Here is a 20853-nt window from a genome sequence, read left to right as displayed (position 1 = left end):
GTTTTCTTTGTTTGAATGAATATAATTGAGGAATAATTGCTTTATATAGGACTAATGTATAAGGTGAACAAGTGTAAAGTGTGATAAACTTTTTGAGTTTTAATTATGGAAAAGATATATTATTTATTATGTTGAAGGAATATATTTAGAGTTCCAAACCATTGTTTCAATTAACTAGCTTTACACTTGAGCAATATAGATATAAAGAGTTTGTGAGTGGAGCCACTAATGTGGTGGGATTGATTCACCCTTAATCTAAGGTCTTGGATTTCAGCTTTTAAAATTTGGAAGTGTTTAGTTTGAATTTCAATTTTTACCTTTAATAACAAACTTTTATAGTCACATACATCATCATTATAGCATGGCATGTTCAAATTACAAGTTTCAAAAGGATTATAAACATAAAATTGTTATGGCATATTCAAAATTACATATTTTATAAGTTTTTCTTCATGTTCAATCAGATAGATTCACATAGATTAAAACAGAAGTAGAACTACTTCTATATTTACATAAACACTTTTTTAAAGTTGCAAAAATTATAAAACCATATGAAAAAACTTTTCTTTAATGAATTGAAAAAAAAATCAATAAGATTTTCAATACTTAAACAAAAATAAAAAATATTATTTTTATTGAATAATTATCTGGATATTCCACTAAAAACCCTTGGAACAATAAGTTAATGGACTATCCACTAAAAAAAGAGCCAGAATATCTCCACAGCCGACTGTCGAATAGGGTGCCACATGGTTAACTAGTTATTATTAGGAATAAAAATTAAAAAGATTAATGAACCAAATCTCTAAATAAATCCTAAATGGGACCCAAATAATTCTAATTGGGATCTCTAAACCCCAACAAGGGAACAACAACTTTGTCTATTCTCTCCATAATAACATGGCAAATTGCAAAACTTTTGGTAGTTAGTTCTTTCCTCCCTCCGTTCACTTTTACTTATCTGGTTTATTTTGACGTTTCTCCAAAATCAATTTGTATGAACTTTTTATCAGTATTTTAAAATATATTTTTTCATCATATTATTATGAGATGGATTACAACTTACACTACAACAAAAATTGTTTGGGTTTTGCCTTGATTTTCTTACCTTATTTGAAATTTATTTTTCTATCGAAGGAAAATCAAAGTATTACCATAAATGCTTTAACTTTTCCTGAAAGGAAAATATGATGTTCTTTCATATTTGGTTTATTTTTTCCTTAGAGGAAAAGTTTGGAGATCTATAAATTAAAGATCACTATTCTCATAATATAACACAATAGTAACCACAATGTAGATGTTTAAGAGTTTAGTTTATGGGGAGATTATTCTCCAGTAGAGTTTATGTTTTTTAATATTAGTTTTCAAAATGTAGGTCGCTTGACCAAAGCATATTAATAATATGTCTTTAGTATATCCTTATTTGTCATCTGATTTATCAACCATTTGATTTGCAATTATAAGCTTCCACATGACGCCATAATCACTTTCAAACCCAACAAAAATAACTTTGAACGACAATACATACTAGTTAATTGACATTAGATTGAATGTTGTTATAGGCTTTAGCAGCATTTACAAAGAGTGCTAAAATGTAATTAACACTAATAATTATCTCTTAAAATATATATATTTAGCGGTAATTAAGCTATTGTCGTTAATTAATTGCCTCTAGAAATTATTTTTGATGTAGTGTTATAATATTTTTCGTTTAATTTTCAAACATCTAAATTTAAAATATTAAATTAATCTAATTTAATTTAGATCCAGGCAAGTCAAGTTTCATCTCTTTAAGAAAAACCTGACAATGTAAAAGTGATGGGAAAAAAATATCTCAGTTAGGCAGAGTTTAATATCAAAAACCAAATACAGCAATACTTAATGCTAAAATTAATTTATGGATTAGTTTACAAGAATAGAACATGAAATAAGATAAGGGGAAATTTCATAAATAAAGCTATAACTAGCACCTGTTTTTTAAAAAATATATAGAGTTTTTTTTCTTTTGAAAAAAGCTATAACTAACACCTTTTTAAAAAATATATAGAGAGATTTTTTAAAATAAAATAAAATGTAGCAACATTTTTTCTTTCAAAATGTAGCAAAATACAATATGTTTGTGCGCATATAAAATCTAATCCCAACTGAAATCGCATATATCTATATGTATGTTTTCAAAGTAAAAGTTAAATGTATATGTAGTCAATTTTATGTATGCACACATGTTTTCAAAATTGAAGTTGAATATATGTATATGTGAAGATGTTAAACTATATGTACGGTCAATTGCATCATATATATGTATTTTGATATTATACGTGCACAATATTGACCAAGTTAAAATCCTCACAAACTCCACCGATGACAAACATGTGATTAGGTTGGGGGGTGGGGGGAGGTGCAGTGGCTGCTAGATTTTTTAGATTCACAAATAAGTATATTATAAAATTACGTACACAATCTTGTTATATTTTAATTATGTAAAAAATATCATTATAAAGTGTAATTAAGAGAATAGAATTAGGTAATTTTTCTAGAAGATTATAGGTATAACCAATACACAAAGTTTGACCAAAGTCTTATTATTCTCCACAAGAAAATCATATCATATCATATCGATGGAACTGATCATTAATAGGAAAAGTGGTAACATAAATGGTACTATTAAAGTGCTAGTTGGGTGTTGTAAATATAATTTGTAAACCAAGTATTGGTTACCTTTTGCCACGTGTTCTTCTAACTTTCTCTTTTTGAACACTTTGCATGCTTTTTTGGGTCAATTCAAAATTCTTAGTACATGAACCAAATCTTAAGTTAGGCACTTAACTTCCAAATCTAAGCTCGAGTTCGAGTCCTCGATATTGAGAAAAATTCTATTAGGAGCGCTATTTTTGAATGAGCTCACCAATGCGCGATTCACATTTAATCAAGGCTTTAATGTGAGCTTCGAACACTGAATAAAAATAATTACTTCTAATTTGTTTGATTTTTTTTTGTCTTAGATCTGTGTCATATAGTAGTAGGCGGATCTTCGGACAATTCGAATTAAATATGAGAATTTTGATATTAATTTTTAATTTCTGGATTCATGAAATAAAATTCACATCAAATCGAAGTACGTTTGGATTGCATCGATCTTCTTACCATTGGTTGTAAATTAATCGATTTTTATTATCTCAATTTTTTTTTTTATTTTGAGATAAGTTCAGTTTCTTCTTCTTATAAGCACCAACATTCTAACAAAGTATTTGATATTCGGCTAAAAGTATATATATTTTTATTATATTGTCGCTCATATCTTATGTGTAATTCTTTTGTTACATTGTTATCTTTAATGTTTTGAAATCATTATGAGTTTAAAATGGGTAGAAAATGTATTGAATGAAAATAAATTGAGATTAAAAATGTAAGATTGGAACCATTAAACATATAACATCTTAGTACAAATTTGGACATCTAAATGTATATTTTAATATTTAAATACATATTTAAATTCAAATCTTTTAATTTTAATGAAAATAAATAAGTCCTTAGTAAACTATATCTTACGAAGTATTTACTTTTACCCCCAATACAATAATCTGGATTAATATTATCTTCTTTTTATTTTATTGAGGACCCCATTTTGAACCTCAATTTGTGCATATTAAAACCACAACATAATACTTGACAATTAATTTGAGGCTTTTCCATATCTTTTTTTCCATGGCATCCACATAATTACTTTTTTTTTTTTTAAGTAATCCTTTAGATTTCATTCACAAAAATCAAATCCTTGATTATGCTTCTTTTTAGTATTTAATAAACCCCCATTTGGTAAGAAATCTTTGAGAGATTACTCTCCTATGGTTTGATCAATTAAATATATAACATTAAATATATTTGATCAATTAAATATATAAAAATGAATTAAAATTAAAAATGTAAGGTTGGAACAATTAAATATATAACATCTTAGTATTTATATTAGGGGTGTGCATCGGTCAGTTCTGTTTATTGTTTTTTGGTTTTTAAATATGTTAAATCAATAATCAAACCAATAAGATATTTTTTATCAGTTTTTGGTTTATCGGTTTTGGTCCTTAACGGTTCGATTTTCGGTTTAACCAATAAGAAAATACTTATAAAATAAATATATGCCTTCTCTAATAAATTTGACGCAACAACATAATAATGTAATGAAAAAACTATACAAGTGTAACACAAGATAAATTAAGAAGAATAAGGTTCTTACTTTAGATTTTGACGTTTTGTATAATGTGAAGTTGTGAACTAAAAGTCACTTTGAAGTGTGAACTGAAGGCTAAAGGATAAGATAATAACTAGTAACTTATTGAGATTAATATATAATATTTATGTACAAGTAAATGTAGTAAATTACTAGTCTTAATTAATGGGTTATCGGTTTACCCAATAACCCAATATTAAAAACCAATACCGAACCGATGATCCGATAATTTTTTTTTTATAAAACCATTAAAAACTGTTAATCCAATAACCAATAACAATAAACCAATAACACATTTTTCGGTTCGATTTATCGATTGGTTCAGTTTTTGCACACCCCTAATTTATATGCAAAAATACAAATTCGGACATCTGAATGTATATTTTTAATATTTAAATTCAAATATTTTAATTTTAATCAAAATAAATAAGTCCTTAGTAAGATATATACTTTTGCCCCAATACAATAATCTGGATTAATATTATCTTCTTTTTTATTTTATTTTATTGAGGACCCCATTTTGAACCTCAATTTGTGCATATTAAAACCACAAAATAATACTACTTGACTATTAATTTGAGGCATTTCCATATCTTCTTGTCCATGGCATCCACATAATTACTTCTTTTTTGTAAGCAATCCTTTAGATTTCATTCACAAAAATCAAATCCTTGATTATGCTTCTTTTTAGTATTTAATAAACCCCCATTTGGTGAGAAATCTTTAAAAGATTACTCTCCTATGCTTGGATCAAATTATGTTATCTTGTTTCTACCTTATGTTATTTTGATTGGTACCTTTCAGACCTTATCTTCAGCCGCAAACAATTTATTAAAACAACTCTTATTGGCAATAATATATATATATATATATATTAACAAAAATAGTGTTAAACCTTTTATCGACATTAGTTAATCGTCATTGGATCCAATGTCGCTATAAGATTTAATTCTAAATGAACATATTTAACAATAATTAAGTTATTACCGTTAATTAATTGTTGTTAAAGATCATTTTTGATATAATGTCTCCTTCTATACTATGAGGAGTTGTAGTTTTAATTTGTTGAATAAATATCGACGAAACAATGGTTGTCACCATCATATACATTTATATTAGTTGTTTAATTTGTATGTATTATTGATGTGAAAAGTAACAACATTTGTTGTAGACAATTAGGAACCACAAAATAAATTGTATTTTCCTAGTGTAATTATTAATTTGCTTCAAAGATGATGAGTTTTACTTTTTCAAACTAATTGATTCATGAAATACTTCGATAATTGATAAATATTTATATTTATCTTTGTAGGGAAAGTTAATGTATTCATTGATACAAATCAATTGTATTAATTGCATTCGTGATACAATGAACACAACATGTACTCAACCTCTTTTTCGCTTCTCTCTCAAATCTCGCTTACCCCTCTCCTCCTAGTTAACATGTAACTAAGAATCGTAATTAAGCAAATCATAATTGTACATCTCTAATCAAACTTAAACTATATTCATTTTTTAAAGTTCCTCTTTAATAATTAAAGAGATTGACTAATTGCAATTGGGCCAATTTGGTTCAGTATTATGTTTGGGCTAAACCGGCTAACAATAAGTTGGATAGGTGCAAGACAACTTTTGTTTTTATTTATTAGAATCAAAGTACATATTTACTTAGTAATTATTGGTAAATATTTATATTAAAATCTTAATACTAAATAACTAAATTATTTGTTTTCTTAACGTCTGAATGAATAAAAAAATTACTTAAAGATTATAAAGTTTTATATATAGAAATATACCCCACATGGTGTGTGGAGCCTAGTTGTTCCCTTGTAATTAGTTACATTTTTCTATTGTCATTCTTTGAGTTCAGTAATTATAATATAGCAATATTTAATTTGTATCGTAAAATTGAAGTTGTTACACAAAATAACATAGCCACTTCTAGAAAGACCATGTTGGTGTGTGGATATTATTTAAACTTTTGAAGAGTCGTTAAAACTAAATGATAAAAAAAAATATATAGTTGACTTTTGAAAGAAGAGTCAAAATTAAAGAAAGACAATTAGAGTGTGTGAATAGTAGAACTATCTTGTCTATGGATACTTGAACTCCTTATCAGAAATCCAACATGGTGTGTGGAGCCTAAGCAAATTATGGGTAGTGTCACTTCACTCCTTATAGTGGTAGGAAAAAAATTAAAATAGGCTGGAGCATATTGATGGAATGAATAAAGTACGAACAGTTAGCAGAACATGGTTATAGATTTTAGGTTGTAATTTAATCATGAGAGCGAATTTGTTAGATGTTTATTTTTATATGTAAGAAATTTATTAAGATTATTTTCTTCTATTCATTTTATAATACATATGATAGGAGATTTTAATTCCATAAAAAAGAATAGGACGTTGGATCCTTCATCCATTTTTCAGAACATATTTCTTATAAGATTGTATAAGTGGGGTGACAAAATCAAACTCAATTCATCCGGACCATTTAAATTTGGGCGGGTATCTGACCCGCTCATTTATTAGCTCAACCTATTTTAGTTCATCATAAATTGAGTTGGTATGACATAACCCAAATTGACTCATAGTAATAGTCAAAATATTTTTAAAAAAAAATATTTTTATTCGATTTGTTATATATAGCCACAATAAGAAAAATAATGATTTCATTACGTACTAAAATTTTAAAAAAGAACAAATAAAGCAATTAAAACTTATTAAAAGTTGGATAGTTTGGGTTATGACTCACATTAAGCTCATTTCAGTTCAATACACAAGTATCATTTACTAAATCTATTTTGATTTGTCTAAATTAAACCTAACTCGCATATTTAACACCTCTATTTTTACGTATATATAGATAGGTAGATATTCACTAGATAAACGATATAATATGTGAATTTATTTAATTGAGTGTGAAGTTTTTATTTATATAAATGCAATTGTGTATTCTTTAGCTAAAATTTGCAACTTAATTCTCATACGTTGTTCCTATAGACCTCTTTAATTCACATCGATCACCTTCACATCACAAAAAAATATTGGAATTCATGCAATAATATAATCCTTATATAATTTGACTTAGTTTATGGCTACAAAATAACATAGCCACTTCCAAAAAAAAAGCATGGTTGGCTTAGTTAAGAATATTTGAGAAAGAGACTAAAGAAACAATAATACAACTATCATGGTACATGAATTCTTGAACTTCTTGTCACAGATATATCCCAACATTGTGTGTGGAGCCTAAAGTAAAGAGGTAATGGCACTTATTGCTTAGTGATAAGACATGATATAGTAATATAAATACAAGTGTAAGCAAAGAGGCCGAGCTGAAATTTGAAACTTTTGAAATTTAATTACTTTAAATTAATAATTTTTAAAATATTTTATGAATTTCTTATATCAATTAATATTAAATAACATGAGTTATTTGCGTCCGAACTTATAAGTTTTAATCAATCGACTCACATCTATATTCTGAAATGAGAACTTCATTATATAAAAGACAATGTGAAATATCGAAAGAAATAACCTCATAAAATTCATTTTAGAAAAAAGGAACACACAAACGGCAGAATAACACTTGTGTTTGACAAATTTTTCTCCTAATAAGACTCTTCAAGCCATTTGGAACACATTCTGAACGTTGCCAAGTGCAAATGATTGAACCTTTCTTGAAAATAAAAAAAGATTAATAAATACGAAAAGAAAATTTGAGCAAATACTTAACAATTACTCAATTTATATGACATATTTTTCTTTTTAAATATATTTTAAAAATTATATATTTTTTTAATAATAAGAAATAACTTACCGATATTAAAATTTCCTCTCTTTTTTTAATTATAATGATTTAACAGCATACAAATATTCAAAATTTATTTTTGATCATAAATTTTAAAAAATCTTTTTTTAAAACTTTATATCAAATCATACGGTGGCACATATAAAGGTGTGGTACATGAGATAGAGAGGATCCATTGTATGTTTTGAAGTTATTTTTCCGACAATACTTTATGTAGGCATTGTGATATGGATTCACTAGATCAATCAAAAGCTTTAATTATTTTGTTTATTGGTGGGATTGAATATATGATTTTTATTTTTTTTGTATCTTTATCACCAAACCACAAACACAATATAGTGTATGTGGATAGCCTTTTTTAATAGACTTTTAGCCCTTTAGTTTTGCCTTGGAAAAAAATAATTAGAGATTAAACAGTTCTGGTAACTTCTTTTTCTTGTATATTGGCAAAATTGATATTTTAAATTATCTCTAAATTAAATTAATTGATGCAAGAAAAGCAAAGTGTTGGCAGTACTGCTTGGTTTTTAATGAAACGCCAAACACGCTAGTGATATTGTCCGCTCTGAGCTAAGACCCACACAACTTTAAAACTTGTCTCTACTGGGTAAGATCTGCCTACTTATATATTCGATGCTTCTCCTATGTTTTAGCCGATGTGGGAATTGTTATCTTAATTTGGAGTGTAACATTTAAATAAGGGGTGCTTTGACATTTTCTTGAATCTAACAGTTTTCTCTTATATTTGTTGCATTTCTTATGAATCAATTCAAGTTTAAATTCAATAGCTTTTGTTGTAACCTTATACAAAGAAATTTATTAAATATTTGTATATCTTATTATTATTATGATGATATATTAACTTGAGATCTGCTAAAACTCATTAACTAGAAAGAGAGATTAATAATTTTATTAAATCAGTGAATTTTGACTATATAAATAGTAGACAACGTTTGAGTCCTAAGACATAGTGGACCTATTGTATTCTATAGTTGACAAGTCGAGAGTTATACTGATAAATTTAGTACTCATCATATGAACCAGCCCTCAATCCTTATACAAAATTCAGCTTGGAATTAAGTTAATACGAAATTGAAATATAATAGTATATTCAATTTTTTTTATAAACACTTGCAAGAGTACTTATGGATCATTGGAAAGCTACATGACATTGACCTCATAATGCTAGATAGCTAATTTTTCTACATCATACATACAATTAATAACTAATTAATCCTATTTTTCTTTCTAATTTTGATTGTTAATTAGATAAAACACCTTCACGTTCTAGAGGTTCAATCCTTATTACAATTTCTTCAACTGTTGATGATGAAATTGCATTTGTAGTAACAAAATTGTCACCGTCGACAATTTTTTGACAAGTTTCAATGAGGCAATGTCTACAAGTAGGGCAAGAAGAATGTGAATTGAGCCATTTATCGATACACTTGACGTGGAATCCATGGTTGCACTTTGGTAGAACCTTAACTTTCTCTCCAACCACGAATTCTGATAAGCAAATAACACATTCAGAATCGAGCCTTGGATGTTTCAATTCAGTAGTGTATGTTATAATTGGAAATGTCTTGAGGGCTTTTTTCTTGATCCCTTTATTGGTTGATGAAGGATTTGTATGATTTGAGTATGAGTCTATTAAAACTAGGGTAGAACACCTAAAGAAACATTTTATGATGGAGTTCAACACAAGTGAACAAATTATGGCACTTACAAGTACTGCTAATACCATAATAACATTTGCATCAAATGTGTTGACATTTTTTCCAATTTGTAGATCATCAATTGTGTCGTGGTTAATTCCGGCTTCCATAGGAGCCGGCGCCATGGTGGCCGCCTCCCGGAGTAATCTTCTAGTGTAGTGGAAGTTCTCCATGAATTCTTGAATTAATAGAGTGGAAGTTGTAGTTGCCATAGAGCTTTTGGTTGAGTTTTTTGTATGTGTGTTTTCTTTGTTTTTGTTGGTGTTGAATGAGTTGAAGTCCCACCTTGGAGAGAGTGGCTTATATAGGACAAATTTATGGGGCTAACAGGGGTATAGTGTGGATCAACTTTAATTTCTTAGTGCTAAATAATGGAAGGACAATATATTTTAATTAACTAGATTTACTTCTAAGCACTAAGGTTAAGAGTTTGTTATAAAATAAATGTATCATTCAAAAGAACCTAATGGGTATATACTCTACCATCCACATTAATGAGCTACTAATTTTTTTCTAAGAAGGATAAATAATATATATGTGCCCAAAAAAGTTTAACTTCAATTTGTGAACACGATAACAAGTTCTAGAATAGTACGTAACTTATGTTGTATAACTTAATTTCTACGGAGCTTATGTTGAGCTAGACAAAAATTCAGTTGTTGAAAGATTAAAATATTCTATGTATAAGAAGTGTTTTCCTTTAGATAGAAGCATGTGTAAAATGTATTCTTTGGATGTGCTTTGATTTGAATATTCATTGTATAGGTGGGTGCTAACACCTCTCTAACTCTCTTCTCTAATATGTATTTTGTCTTTTTGATGAATAAATGCATCCTTTTTATTGGAAATGGATGAAAAAAAGAAAAAAGATCAAGATAGATAAGGATATTTTGGTCCATCATTTGTTTTTACATAAGCAATAGAAACTAAAATTAAATACCTAAAATATGGTGGGTAAAAATTAAACATCAATTTTAAGGGCAATCCATATAAAAAGTAAATATATTTGAAATTCAAGGCCAAATTAGGAACTATTTAAAAAGAACTAAAGACGTTAAGGAAAAACTAATTTGAATTTATTATTTTGATGGTCAAATTCATTGTTTTCACTTATTTTCTTGTAAAGTTTATTATATATGCCCCAATATTTTTTTATGGATATAAAAACTAAATTACAATATAATCACAAAAAATAGTTTTCAATTTATTTATTTTTTGCGTTTTTGTCTTTTTCTATTCACACTTTTTTTTTTATTTCTCTTATTTTATACAAAAGAAAGAAAGAAAGAAATGAAACAAAGAATAATAATAAACTCAAATAATAATAATAATAAAAATAATAATAATAATAATAATCAAAGTAATCAAAAAATAATTTATGTTAGGAAAAGATCAATATATGATTTTTTTTTTAAAAATTAAAATTAATTTTATCATTTTTGTAATGGTAGGAGTGTATGTGAGCCACTTTTGTAACGGTGGGGTATTTGTGAGCTAATTTTATAACGGTAAAAATATATGTGAACTATTTTAGTAACAAGAGTTATAATATTATAATATTAGCTCTAAATAACAAAATTGAAAAATATTTTAGGCTCTTTTCCCTTATATATATAATATATAGAGGCGCATGTATTGTGAATTTGGAGTTGTTACATGAAGCAACATAGCCATGTATACTTGAACTCTTTATCAAAATTGCACATGGTGTGTGGAGCCTAGCTAATTAATAACTAAATGAGCAATCATATTTCATTTTTTATTTAATATATATTATATATAGGCATTCTAAAATTAAAATAATTTTATTAGGAATCAAAAACTTATAAAAGAACAAATAAAGCAATTAAAACACTTACGAGACTAATGAATTTCCTGTGGTTTGAAATTAAAGGAAGATAATAACGATCGGTTTGAAATTAAAGGAAGATAATAACGATCTTCTTGGATATCTAATCTATCGATAGAAAAGAAGAAACATAATTCCAAATTGAAATATTGTATTTAATTTTTTTTTTATAAACACTAGCTAATTTTTCTACATCACATACAATTAATAACAAATCCTATTTTTTTTCTATCTAATTTTGATTGTTATTAGATATAACACCTTCACGTTCTAGAGGTTCAATCCTTATTACAATTTCTTCAACTGTTGTATTTGTAGTAACAGAATTGTCACTGTTGACAATTTTTTGACAAGTTTCAATGAGGCAATGCCTACAAGTAGGGCAAGAAGAATGTGAATTGAGCCATTTATCGATACACCTGACATGGAATCCATGGTTGCACTTTGGTAGAACCTTAACTTTCTCCCCAACTACAAACTCTGATAAGCAAATGACACATTCAGAATCGAGTCCTGGATATTTTAATTCAGTAGTGTATGTTATAATTGGAAATGTCTTGAGGGCTTTTTTCTTGATCCCTTTATTGGTTGATGAAGGATTTGTATGGTTTGAGTATGAGTCTATTAAAACTAGGGTAGAGCACCTAAAGAAACATTTTATGATGGAGTTCAACACAAGTGAACAAATTATGGCACTTACAAGTACTGCTAATACCATAATAACATTTGCATCAAATGTGTTGACATTTTTTCCAATTTGTACATCATCAATTGTATCGTGGCTAATTCCGGCTGCCATAGGAGGCGGCGCCATGGTGGCCGCCTCCCGGAGTAATCTTCTTGAGTAGTGGAAGTTCTCCATGAATTCTTGAATTAATAGAGTGGAAGTTGTAGTTGCCATAGAGCTTTTTGTTGAGTGTTTTTGTTTGTGTTGAATATTGTTGAATGTTGAATGAGTTGAAATTCCACCTTGGAGGGAGTGGCTTATATAGGACAAAGTGTGGACTTAGCTATTGGCTTATAATAATAGAAGGATATTATATTTTAATTTACTAGATTTACTTGTAAGCACTAAAGGTTAAGAGTTTGTTATAAACAATTAGTGGAGCCATGCATTTATAGAATTTAGAAGTATTAAATTGAATTCTCTTATAGAAAAAGATGGATTATTTATGATAAGGAAAAATAATGGTCATATATTGGCATTTACACAAATTAAGGTAATGGGATATCCACTCAAGAAATGCCCCCACCGCCATTGACAATTGCTGACTAGGTTGCCACGTTCATAATGGCATGTACACAAATTTTATTTGGGACCCAAAAAAATGTTATTGACATCTCTAATGCCCAAGAAATTAAAGGAGTAGGAGTTTCCTGCCCTTTCAGTGGTGGAGCCAGAAATTTTAATAGGGGGTTTAAAATCTGAGAAGTAAACACACGAACTAGTGAAAGAGGGTTCGACATCTATTATACATACCTAAAAAATAATTTTAACCATGTATAAATAGTAATATTTTTCGCCGAGGGGCTTCGGATGAACCCCCTCATTATATGATGCATCCGCCCCTGCTTGGGTGGGTGTTATAAATGTATGTGAACGTATCAAAAAGCCTTTTTTTAGGTCTTGTAATAGAGAGGTGTAAGCCTCGAAAGTCTTTGATACTTCGGTAGGGCGAGCAACCCTTAAACCAAAAAAAAGGGAGTCTCTGACTTCCTTCCCCTATTTTTTTTATGCATTCATTCTCTATTTGGCCCGCTTCAAACAAAATGAGAAAAAAGGGTCCGATCAATAGCATAGATCTTTCTTTCCCCGTAATAAATATCACCTTAGTTCTTGATTTAAGAGCATATTAGGTATCAAAGCCACACATAGGGTAAATTTATTCTATTCTTTTTAACTTGAGGGGGAAGTGTTAAAATAGAGATCAGAATCATAGAAATGTTAGATGTTAGAGTTAGTTGTGTGTTCATTTGTTATGTAATTGAAGTATTATTCAACAACTACTTGTACTTATACTTTACACCTAAATTTGTTGAGGAAGATCAGCTGTAGAGGAAAACCTATAGTCAAATTGAGAATTGCAATCGAAGTTTGCTAAAGAGTCTGCCACTTTGTTGTGCAAAACTTGTATAATTTTTTGTCAGAAAAAAAATAAAAAAAATGTAGTTGTATGAGAAAAAAAAATACTTACACTACAATAAAAATAACTTTTTGGCAGCAATAAATATACATATTAATTATTAATAGAGTGCTAAAGCCTTTACTGGTATTAGTGAAAATGTCATTAGATACAATATCGATATAAGTTTTAGGGACATTTACAAAGAATGATAATTACCTCTCTCTCTCTCTCTATATATATATATATATATAATTAAACTATCGTCGCTAATTAATTGTTGCTAAAACTTATTTTCGATGTAGTTTTAGCTTAGTTTGAGTACAGCTCTAAGTCTAAGTTTAGCATAGTTAGGACTCTTGTATTAGCCTAGGACTCTATTGTATTCCTTTCTATAAGTAGGAACCAGAGGCGAATCTAGGATTTTTCGAATATGAGTGCACCAAGAAAAATGTATTAAGTGGGAATTGATCCTCAGTCCTCAAAATCAAAAGTTCAACATTTAACCATGTGGACCAACTAGACTTTTTTATAGTACGAGTGCAAAAATATAATATTATACAAATGTTAGAAAATATATACATAAAATATCTAATTTTACGAGGAGACCACGGGTTCGGGTGCCCTATTTTTTGCACCTAAATTCGCCACTGGTAGGAACATGTACTCGGTTCATGAATCATGATCAACAATACATACACTGATTTCCCTCTAATATATAGATTGAGAATTCTATATATACCCCTACGTTCTAGACTTCTAGTCATGTATAACACACTATTTCTTTATGCGATACTTGTTGACTCGACACAAAGTTTAAGAAAGAAAGAATTTTTTTTGAAATATGTGGTCTAAAATAAGTCATAGATGTTATTTGTGACATTAAGGGTGAAATGAGCATTTTAAAGTTAAAACTGTACTGAATATAAAAATGTCTCATTCTTTTTTGGACTCACTAAAAAGAAAAGTGTGTCATATAAATTGAGACAAAGGGAATAATATATTTGATATCCTAAATAAGAAGTCTTTATCGCCACACAAATAATGCTATGATATGTAAAATCACAAGTTAAGAAATTTTATAACCAAACAAATGTTACATGATTATTAAAACCACAAGTTCTAAAAAAATGTGCACGTACTACAAATTTGATAAGAAATTTATGTAGATTGAGATTGAACTGATAATTAATAGGAAAAGTTGTACCTAATGATATATAAAAAGTACTACTTGTGTCTTCTAAATAGAAAATTGTAATTAAATCATATATTATCTAACCTTTTGATACGTATGATTCACCTTTTTTCTCATTTTCTGAATTATTTGTGTGGTTTCATATGAATTGATCAAGATTCCTAGTACATGATCAAATCTTCAAGTTAGGCAATTAAATTATCTTGTCTATTAACTAATTCAAGTTGTTTGAAATTTTACTAAGGACCACTCTCATATGTATATGGGATCAAATATATGTATTTGCTTGTTTATTAATGGGAAAATGTACAAGTACCCCTAGGCTATGGCTAGAGCCGTCAATATGGGCTAGGCCCGTAGGATCGGTCTGATCTAACCCGACGATTTGATAGAGCTGGGTTACGATGTTTGGAGCTCATTTAAGAAAAGAGTTTTTTAGTCTGGCCTGAATAAGCCTGCCGATTGTGGGCTTGAGAAATATGGATTGGGCCGACTCGTGGGCTAAATAAAAATTAATTAAAAAATAAAATAAAATAGAGTATTAAAATAACAAGAGTCTAAACTCAAAATTTGTTAAAAGTTTGAAATTTTACATTTTAAATATAACTTATGTTTATAAAATATGTACTACATAAAATTTTAAAAAATTGGGGAATCGCTACATAGGCAGTAACCTATGGAATGTTGTCATAGTTTTTGTGTTTTATTATGATAATTGAAAAACAATTAGGTTAATATTTCTATTTAGCTATTTATGTTTTTACTTGAAATCAAACTTAATAAATATTATAAAGATAATTTTATTTGTGGATTTGATTAACAAGTAGTAACACTAACACCATGTAATATTGTCTTGTCGATATTTATGATAATATTTTTAAATTATAATTTAATTTTTAAAAAAAATATATATACTTTTAAAAAAAGAGGATTGGCCCGGCAAAGCCCATAGCCCACGTACTTGTGGGCTGGCCCAACCATTTTTTGACCCACACCAAAAGTGGGTTAGCCCGGCCTAACCCGTAAAATTTCAAAGCGTGTATGAGTTAGTCCGGATGGGGTGGACCAGCCCATATTGACCGGTCTAATTTCATTTAAACTCTTAGACTAAAATACCTCATGAACTATTATTAATAGAGTGTTCCAATTAGACATTTTCGATTCAAATTTATGTATCGTAAAAACTTAAAACTATAGCTTCCTTTTCATTGGTTACCTTTTGGGCTTTTCCATGGCATCCACTTAATTACTTTTATTTTAGTATACAATAAAGTAAAGTTGAATTACCATATATGAAATTAATCCATTTGTAATTTCCTCTTTAGCTTTAAGTACTACTCATTTTCTAATTATATTATTTTTTTTCTAATGCTTCCTAATCAACAGCTAATCCCATTAGATTTGGAGACAAAGTTGTTATCCAATAAATCTTTGGCCCAATCGAATTACTAATTAGATTACCAAATGGCCCCATTTGTTGTAATTAAGTTGTATGATCACAAGGCACCAAATCAATTATAAAATCAAGATTAAGCTTAGTAACTCATTTATTCTTGTGGCTTGTAATTAAAGCAAGATAATCTTTTTGAGATACTAGATAAATCTTTGTTAAGTACTACAATAATTTTTTTAAGATAAAGAGTGGTAACAGTAATCCTTTTAAGTTCAACTCTGATAACTTTTTTAAGATTTGTACTAATTAAGATAGTTAATTAATTAGCTATCTTTTTTTGGTTGCTCAAAATATGTTAAGATTGGTCCCATAAAACAAAAGGACGAGTTGTATGCAAAGCAAATAAGTGATTGCAAAAAAAACAAATTAATGTACTTAGGTTGAGATATTAGCAATTTAGATAAGACCCTCCAATTCTCCACTTATATATGTGTAATTTTATTTATAACTATATATGTCTACGTCACTAACTTATAATGGTGGATTAATGGATAAGTTGAAACAAAACAAGACATAAAAATGATTAAATTCCCTAATTAATCCTTAATCCACCATAGATTATTGCATTGTATTAATGCTATAATAATATGGTGTCCAGATTTATGATTTGCCACCCATTGCGACGCATTTGTTATGCAGACTTTTTTTTTAACTTTTGATCCACCAAAGCGGTAAATACTTATCTGCATTGAGTGCATATATATAGTTACACCTGACCAAATAAGGTAGGAATACATATCACATAATCATATTAAGTGTTAAATTTGTGTATGAAAGACACATATTTTGCATCCAACGTCGTATAAGACCCATAAAAGAAAAAATAAGTGCTCGCTGGGGTTTCTCCCGTGAAGAGTTACGATTCAAACAGGAACAATACGTCATGTTAATGCTCCTTGGATGATTCATTTATCGACCCTTTTAGGAATATTGAGTGGTCTCTTTAATATGACTTGAGCAATCTCACTTCTTGAGCTAACTTTTTGAAGAAGAAATGATCATATATTCCTTTCGTTTTCAATTTGTTCAAAAAAGAATATCCCTTTTCTTTTGTAGCAACTCTTTAATTTCAACTTTTCATATGATATATTTAATATCATAAAATTAAAAAATATTTTTGTACAATATTCTAATTTCTACATATCTTTAATTTAAGATCATAAGATCAAAATCTTCTTTACTTTATTAAATTATGTGTCAAATTAAAACAGGTAAATAAATTATGAACAAAAAAAAGTAGTATTTTTTAGTTGTTCCAAATAAATCAATGTTGCCACTTCAAGAAAAACCGCGTTCAATGAATTAAAAAGAGATTAGCGCGCAGAAAAATAAAAGGCATAGTTGACTTATTAGTTAACAATAATGGAAGAAAGACACTAATTAGTGTGAATAGTGCAAAATAACATGGTACATGTATCCTTTAGTGGTATTGCACATGGAGGTGGTCGGTAGAACCAAAGAAAAGAAAACAAGGCATTAGTGTCGGATAAAATTTTGTAACTAAATAATAAAAATTTCATGCTTAGCTATAAATAAGTGATGATTATAAAAAAAAAATCAATAAGCAAAGACATTTTTAATAATAAGAAATCGCTAACAAATTCTTAGTTTCATAGTAATTTCACGTTTTTCATAACGGACGGTAGCACTATACTTCATAGTGAATAGTGATATAGGAAATAATTATCAATATGGATTGTGGTGTGTTATTGAGATTACTTACCTAGTGTGCGATTCAAATTTAATCAGAGCTTCAATACGAACTCCAAACTACGAATAAGAAATAAAAAGAAATATTGGAAATGATTGAAATATAATAATACATGTAACTTTATGAATGTGATCCTCTTCCAAGTGCGTGAAATAGTTGGACCCTTTTCACTAGATATATATAAAATATAGTCTTCATTAACTTATTAATTATGTTCTTTCAATTTTGGTGGGGTTGGGAAAAAGAATTTATTCTATCTTTATCAATAAACCACCAACACAATATATGTATATATAGATATATATTAATTCCTCAGTTCCTATCATTTTCTTGCACCCTTGAGGGTTATCTTTTTTAGAGCTAGAGATAAGAAATTGTCTTATCACCACATATTGCAACATTGATTGTCCTTCATAGTTCATACTTATGTACTTCGATCCTTCGTTTTAATTTATTTAACCTACTGATTTTTTTTAATCCCTTTAAAAAATGATATTTTCTTTATTAGCGCACAACTCTTTATCTAACATATTTAAGATCATAAAATTTAAAAAACATATTGATATATTTGACATATCTTTAATTTAAGATCTTAAGATTCAAAAATCTTCTTTTATATTCTTAAATTTCGTGTCAAATCAGAATATACTAAACAAACTCAAACAAAGGAAGTATATTTGTTTGCGCGTGTTGTAGGGTATGATCTTCACTCTAATTATTGATGTATATCTTTCTCTTTTCTTTGCTACTGATTTTTTAAAAATGAATTAGTGAACGGTAAATTTCATAGTTAAATAGTAAAATTTATCGTTAATCTGTCATTAATCTCACTTAGTGATAAACTATCAAAAAAGTCTACTAATTGGTTGTTAAGGGGTGCATGCTTAGCAAGTTTCTTGAATTTAACCCAATATTTGTTGCATTTATTATGAGTCATTTAGAGTGTATTCCTTTAATTTAGCTATTTAAATCTTGAATAATGCTAAATGGCCAGAAAATTTGGTCAGAATTTGGCCATAAATTTTAAAAGTCTATAATATCTTTTTTATTTTAAAATAAACAGATCTTTTTTCCATTTATTAATTAAAGGGTATTAAAATTAAAAGGGTAAAAATGTTCAAAAATAAATAAAATAACATAGGTAAAATATTATTCTGACCAAATTTTCTGGCCAAACGGATTTTTTCTTAAATCTTCATGTTCTTTCTATTGGATTACTGTCTTTTCTTTATCTCTCACTTTCTTTTGAATTAAAAGTATGCCACTAAGAGAAAAAAATAATAGCAACACATTTAATGTTTTAAACAATTAAGTTTGTGGTCTATTTGATTTTTCAATTATTTTGGTCCTCCTAGTCTTTGGTGGGTGCTTTATTATCTTCTCAAGTAATGCTTCAGTCTTACCTTCTCCTGATTGGTACCCACTAATACATTGGATGGTTGTTACCGTTATATTATATTATTAGTTTCAATATGATATTTATTTTAATTGTAACTTAAATTTTATTGTGTTGTATCGTTTAAATTCATCGATAGATAACGATGAAGAAATTCATTTTATGTGACGGTTGATATACATCTTGTTTGGATGGTTGTTACCCGTTGTATTGTTGGTTTAAATATAATGTTTATGTTCATTGTAACTTAAACTCTATTGTATCGTATCGTTTAAATTCATCGTTAGATAACGATAAAAAAATTTGTTTTATATAATAACCAATTTGGTGTGATCGCGTAGACAGGGGCTCAAGTATATTAGTGACTTAAAGCGAAAATCGAAGGGAGGCCTTAAACTTTAAAAAATAAAGTAACATATTTTCTTACGGATTTTGTTCTTTTAGCTCTTTGAGATGCAGAATTTTTATTTTTTTTATAATTAATTTTTTTAATAATTCTTTTTTAATTGATACTATAATCAATCAATTTAATCATTACTCCAGATGTGCCAAACTTCTTCTAATAATTCTCCCATTTTATATAAAAAGCATAATCTTTGTTATAAATAGTACTTGCTCAATATTTTTTTCTAATAAAAATCTATAATCTATTATTGCTTAAAAAAAATGTGGTCCCTCAAATTTTGGGGCCTAAGGCACTTGCCTTTTTTCTAACCCTATCAAGCTGTCTCTGCGCATCGTTATCTTAATATTTTCTTCTCATTTTGTCTTTATTTATTATTTAATAATCACATTTCATATTTTAACCAATCTTTTTCATAGTAACTCTACTTTATACCCTACTTTTTTCATAGGTTTATCATTTAAATTATGAATGTGTAACATTATGTAACGACGGAGGACGCTACATAATCTATTCAAACATTGTATTCATCAAAACAATACAGCACGATACAATATATACAATATCATATATTAAAAACAATACGTAACAATCGTCCAAATGAAGTGTAAGAACTATACATCTATTTCTAAAATTTATTAAATATGTACAAATTATTAATTTAGAACCGCTTCCAAAGTGAATGAGTATAGTGGTTTCAGTTCACCAATAGTTAAAAGTCATAACTTGAAATCTTGAAACGTATATAGTTTAATTTCCTTTTACAACTAGGCAGATTCATTATATTAAATCAGTGAATAAAGTTTGACTGTAATATATAGTTCTCAACTTTCTGTGACATTGAAATGTGCAGGTAATAATTATAATATAAGTACCTAGTTTGATTTCTTTAATTTGTTTGATACTCGTAGTCTGTTTGATCAAATTTTTATAATTAATTTATTTTAAATAATATTTTTTTTAA

At 28.0% G+C, this 20853-nt stretch overlaps 2 protein-coding genes across 2 annotated transcripts; both read right to left on the bottom strand.

Annotated features, from left to right (window-relative positions):
- Positions 1-9179: 9179 nt before the first annotated feature.
- Positions 9180-9971, bottom strand: LOC125835655 (RING-H2 finger protein ATL78-like). Its single transcript, XM_049514768.1, has one exon. The coding sequence runs from the start codon at positions 9969-9971 to the stop codon at positions 9303-9305; it is 669 nt and encodes a 222-aa protein (XP_049370725.1). The 3' UTR covers positions 9180-9302.
- A 1869-nt stretch (positions 9972-11840) lies between these two features.
- LOC125835692 (RING-H2 finger protein ATL78-like) lies at positions 11841-12525 on the bottom strand. Its single transcript, XM_049514800.1, has one exon. It carries the CDS (start codon positions 12507-12509, stop codon positions 11841-11843), a length of 669 nt encoding a protein of 222 aa, XP_049370757.1. The 5' UTR covers positions 12510-12525.
- Positions 12526-20853: the final 8328 nt, after the last annotated feature.

The sequence above is a fragment of the Solanum verrucosum genome, unplaced genomic scaffold (assembly GCF_900185275.1).
Source record: "Solanum verrucosum unplaced genomic scaffold, falcon-dt-bn FXZP01000128.1, whole genome shotgun sequence".
Classification (NCBI taxonomy): domain Eukaryota; kingdom Viridiplantae; phylum Streptophyta; class Magnoliopsida; order Solanales; family Solanaceae; genus Solanum; species Solanum verrucosum.
This window is presented reverse-complemented; position numbering and strand designations above follow the sequence as displayed.

Excerpts from the sequence above, each read along its gene's own strand:
- LOC125835655 (XM_049514768.1), bottom strand. The coding sequence starts at position 9,971 with ATGGCAACTACAACTTCCACTCTATTAATTCAAGAATTCATGGAGAAC.
- LOC125835692 (XM_049514800.1), bottom strand. The coding sequence starts at position 12,509 with ATGGCAACTACAACTTCCACTCTATTAATTCAAGAATTCATGGAGAAC.